This window comes from Musca autumnalis, unplaced genomic scaffold (genome assembly GCF_047663935.1).
Source record: "Musca autumnalis isolate F117 unplaced genomic scaffold, ASM4766393v1 scaffold_1, whole genome shotgun sequence".
NCBI lineage: Eukaryota > Metazoa > Arthropoda > Insecta > Diptera > Muscidae > Musca > Musca autumnalis.
In genome coordinates this window covers 213,058,845-213,062,171 of record NW_027411644.1, presented here as the reverse complement: position 1 = coordinate 213,062,171, position 3,327 = coordinate 213,058,845, and the positions used below count along the sequence as shown (strand labels likewise).

Genomic DNA, 3,327 nt, shown 5'->3' with positions numbered 1-3,327 from the left:
GAATATTCAGGCCACAAATCCTTGCATATGGTTTTGCATATGCTCATTTTATGCAAATATGTAAAAATATGGCAAAATATGCAAAAATGTCTGGGCCTAATTCGTTCTATTTTGAGATAAAACGAGTTTCTTTCTAATCAGATTTTCTCTACGACCATGCATAGTATTCCGCTGTCTAGCAATAACTAACCACTGTGCCCCATCGATTATGTCAGTTGGCATAGTGGTAGCTACCAAAAGTTTATTCATTTTTTACTTGGCATAAAACGCCTACAGCAGTGTCAACAGACAAAATGAAACAGCGACATTTTTCTTTGAAACAAACAACTCACGATCACGACGACGACGGCCAACGAGAATGAGAACACAAGCAGCGGTCATTATTTCAATTTAGTAGAGTTTAAGATATCGAACGGATAAGACACGATTTTGCATCGCGGTCGTCAAACGGACTAAGCGAAAAAATGTTAAATGGAAAATTCTTTTCGGGTCTTCCGCCCAAAATGATGGAGCGAGGAGGAGGCGGGGCTGTACCAAATCGCCAAGAATCGCATTTATTTTGGCCCGATGATACCAAGGCCGAATCGGCAATTGAAAGTAGACTTAAACGTCGCAACAGTGTACAATTGCAGACCAATGATAAACCTAACTATATAAAACAATTTTCCGGGGGTGGCAACGATGATGTGGACACGAAGAGGAGATTTAATAAAGAATTTTCACAATCCTCCATACAATTCTGTGATAATTTGAATGAGAATAGCTCGACACCCAGCCGGAGGCCTTTGCTACGATCAGGTGTTGGTAAAAAGACCGAGCTGGCGGAAAAACCAACTGCCACAAAACTGAAACTACCGGAAACGATTGTCGACGAGGCCTACACAAGTGCCAAACGGAAACAGGCGTATATGTCAAAAATCGAGTTCTATGATTTCGTCAATGAAGAGGAAGAACATGCGCCACCGCCAGCCAAAAGTCAACAAAACAACTTTCGCAAACCCAAAATGGATATGAATGACAAACGAGAAATGGAATTGAATTCCAAAAACAGTCCAAAATTACAAATTAAACGAGATGTTCGCAGTCTTAGTGAGGAAAAAGATATACCGAAGATCAACAACAATCGTTATACAAAAACCCTGGAAAGGCCCACAAAACAAATCAAGGAAGTTAATGTGGCCAAAGGGAATAGAAATGAATATCGTGATGGCAGAGCTGAAGAGAGATCAAATGTTAGATCATCAGAGAGAAATGTTTACGATTCACGTTATTCTAATGAGGAGGAGGAATTGGGAAGGCATGTTAGGAAATCCGAAGATTATTATGAAAAGCCCAGTAGATCAGTATTATCTAAGGAGAGAAATTACAGAAACTATGAAGAGGACCGGGATTTTGTGGAAACTCCTCCACCTCAACGTTATAGAAGAAACTATGATGCCAGGGAGGAGGACTTGTTAGAAGAACCTGAGTACAGGCGCATACAAAATGAAACTAAGACCAATAGAGGAAGAAGGGACAATGTGGGGGACGTAGAAGAAATTGGAGAGCGAATGAGAAAAGTTCGCATAGAACCATCACCACCCAGGCGCCATCAATATTATCCTGAAGAGTATTATGCCGATGAGGAACCAATTGGAAACTATCGACGCAATAGAATATCACCCACTAGGACCCGTGGAAATATACAACGGCGAACCGAGATAAGGGCCCATGAACAACTTTATGAAAACGATTCACATCCATATGAGGAGGATGGTTACGAAGTCATGAACAATAAAACAGGTAACAGAAATGGCAGCAATAGCGGCGGCGGCAGTCACAAAGAAAACGTTAAACAAGTTACTAATAAATTAAATAACAATATCTACTCAAGAAAATATGCTGCTGACATGTCGTCTCCCTCACCAGAACCAGTTACACGGAAAAGTAGCACACCACTCAACAGTGCATCACCTGAAACAGAGCAGTCACCACCACCGGCTACGACGGCGGCTGATGTAAACAAACCTCGAAAACATTTGCGCAGTAGTCTGTGTTTCCATGATGGTGCAATTATAGCTGAGAATGATGCGACAACAGCACAGTCGCCCACATCTGAGAAACCAATAACGCGTCGTAACATTCGTAGCTCAGCCACCAAACGGGTTAGTGTAGGTTTGCCGGATTATTGATTGAAGAACAAAACTAACAGCAGCAGCATTTGCCGCCACAGTGCCAACCAACAACACCACACACATTAAAATGTAAATAAAAACACACGACCCGACCCGTTCGAGCGCTTGATCGAAGGGGTACTTTAACTAACGGACAAAAGAATGAGATGGTGTCACATGCAATTTCAAGTGAGACTTAATGGCCAACCAACCAACAATTGTAGTGAGTCGATGGATGGCTGGAGTATGTGAACAAGTGCTGCCAATTTCAGCCATTGTGTCTGTGTGTGCGAATATATTGTGGACCCAGTATCATACTCCATCCTCTGCTATTCATCAACCCAAACACTCATTTTGTTAATGAATTCATTATAATTTTCTCATATTTAGAATTCTCCAAATAAAATTTAACACCCACGATCAAAATTGAATACAACAAACATCTAATATCACCTTTTAAGCGGAGTGGAGTTTGCACTTGAAATCTATTGTCATTTTGTTGAAATTTTGTTTTTGTAGTAATCAATAAATTATTAAAAATTTATTTACTTTGTATGAATTAAGATGTAATAAATGTTTGCCATTATTAATAAATAAGAAATGATTTAATAACAAGTAAGAAAGCATTAAGTTCGGCCTGGCCGAACTTTTCATCCCCCTCCACCATAAAATATTCATTCCTGTCCCCAACTTTAAGTGAGTACGTTAAAATGTCAGATAATGTACATAAAATGCTTCATTCGGGAGGTCCTTTTTTATGGTGCCTATATCTAACTGTTGACAATTTTTGGTGGGCTAGAAATTGGGAGGTACTGTTATATAGGGGTTATAATAAAACATGGGCCTATGTTGACAGTTTTTGATGGGAGCCTTTAATGTCAAATAGCTCCTAATTCGGTTTAAAAATTTAGCTAGAATCCTCAAAATATCGAAAATCGGTACATAACGTGGGAACTTCAAATGTCATTAACAGCTAGTTCGGAGGTATCTGGGCTATACGAAAATATGAACTTAAATGAACAAATTACAGAAAGTTCGTCCAAAAAATAAAGCTAAGGTACGGAAAATCGGGCGGTTTGTTTTGTGGCTATACAAAAACATGGACCTACGTTCGGTTAAAAATTTTAAGTAAAATCCTCAAAGTACCGAAAATCGGGAAGTATCGTTATATTGG

At 39.5% G+C, this 3,327-nt stretch overlaps 1 protein-coding gene across 1 annotated transcript; it reads left to right on the top strand.

The window, feature by feature from the left end:
- Positions 1-343: 343 nt before the first annotated feature.
- On the top strand, positions 344-2,754 carry LOC141389040 (uncharacterized). Its single transcript, XM_073960043.1, has one exon. It carries the CDS (start codon positions 465-467, stop codon positions 2,169-2,171), a length of 1,707 nt encoding a protein of 568 aa, XP_073816144.1. The 5' UTR covers positions 344-464; the 3' UTR covers positions 2,172-2,754.
- The last annotated feature ends 573 nt before the right edge of the window (positions 2,755-3,327 follow it).

Coding starts and splice junctions, on each gene's coding strand:
- LOC141389040 (XM_073960043.1), top strand. CDS start 465: ATGTTAAATGGAAAATTCTTTTCGGGTCTTCCGCCCAAAATGATGGAG.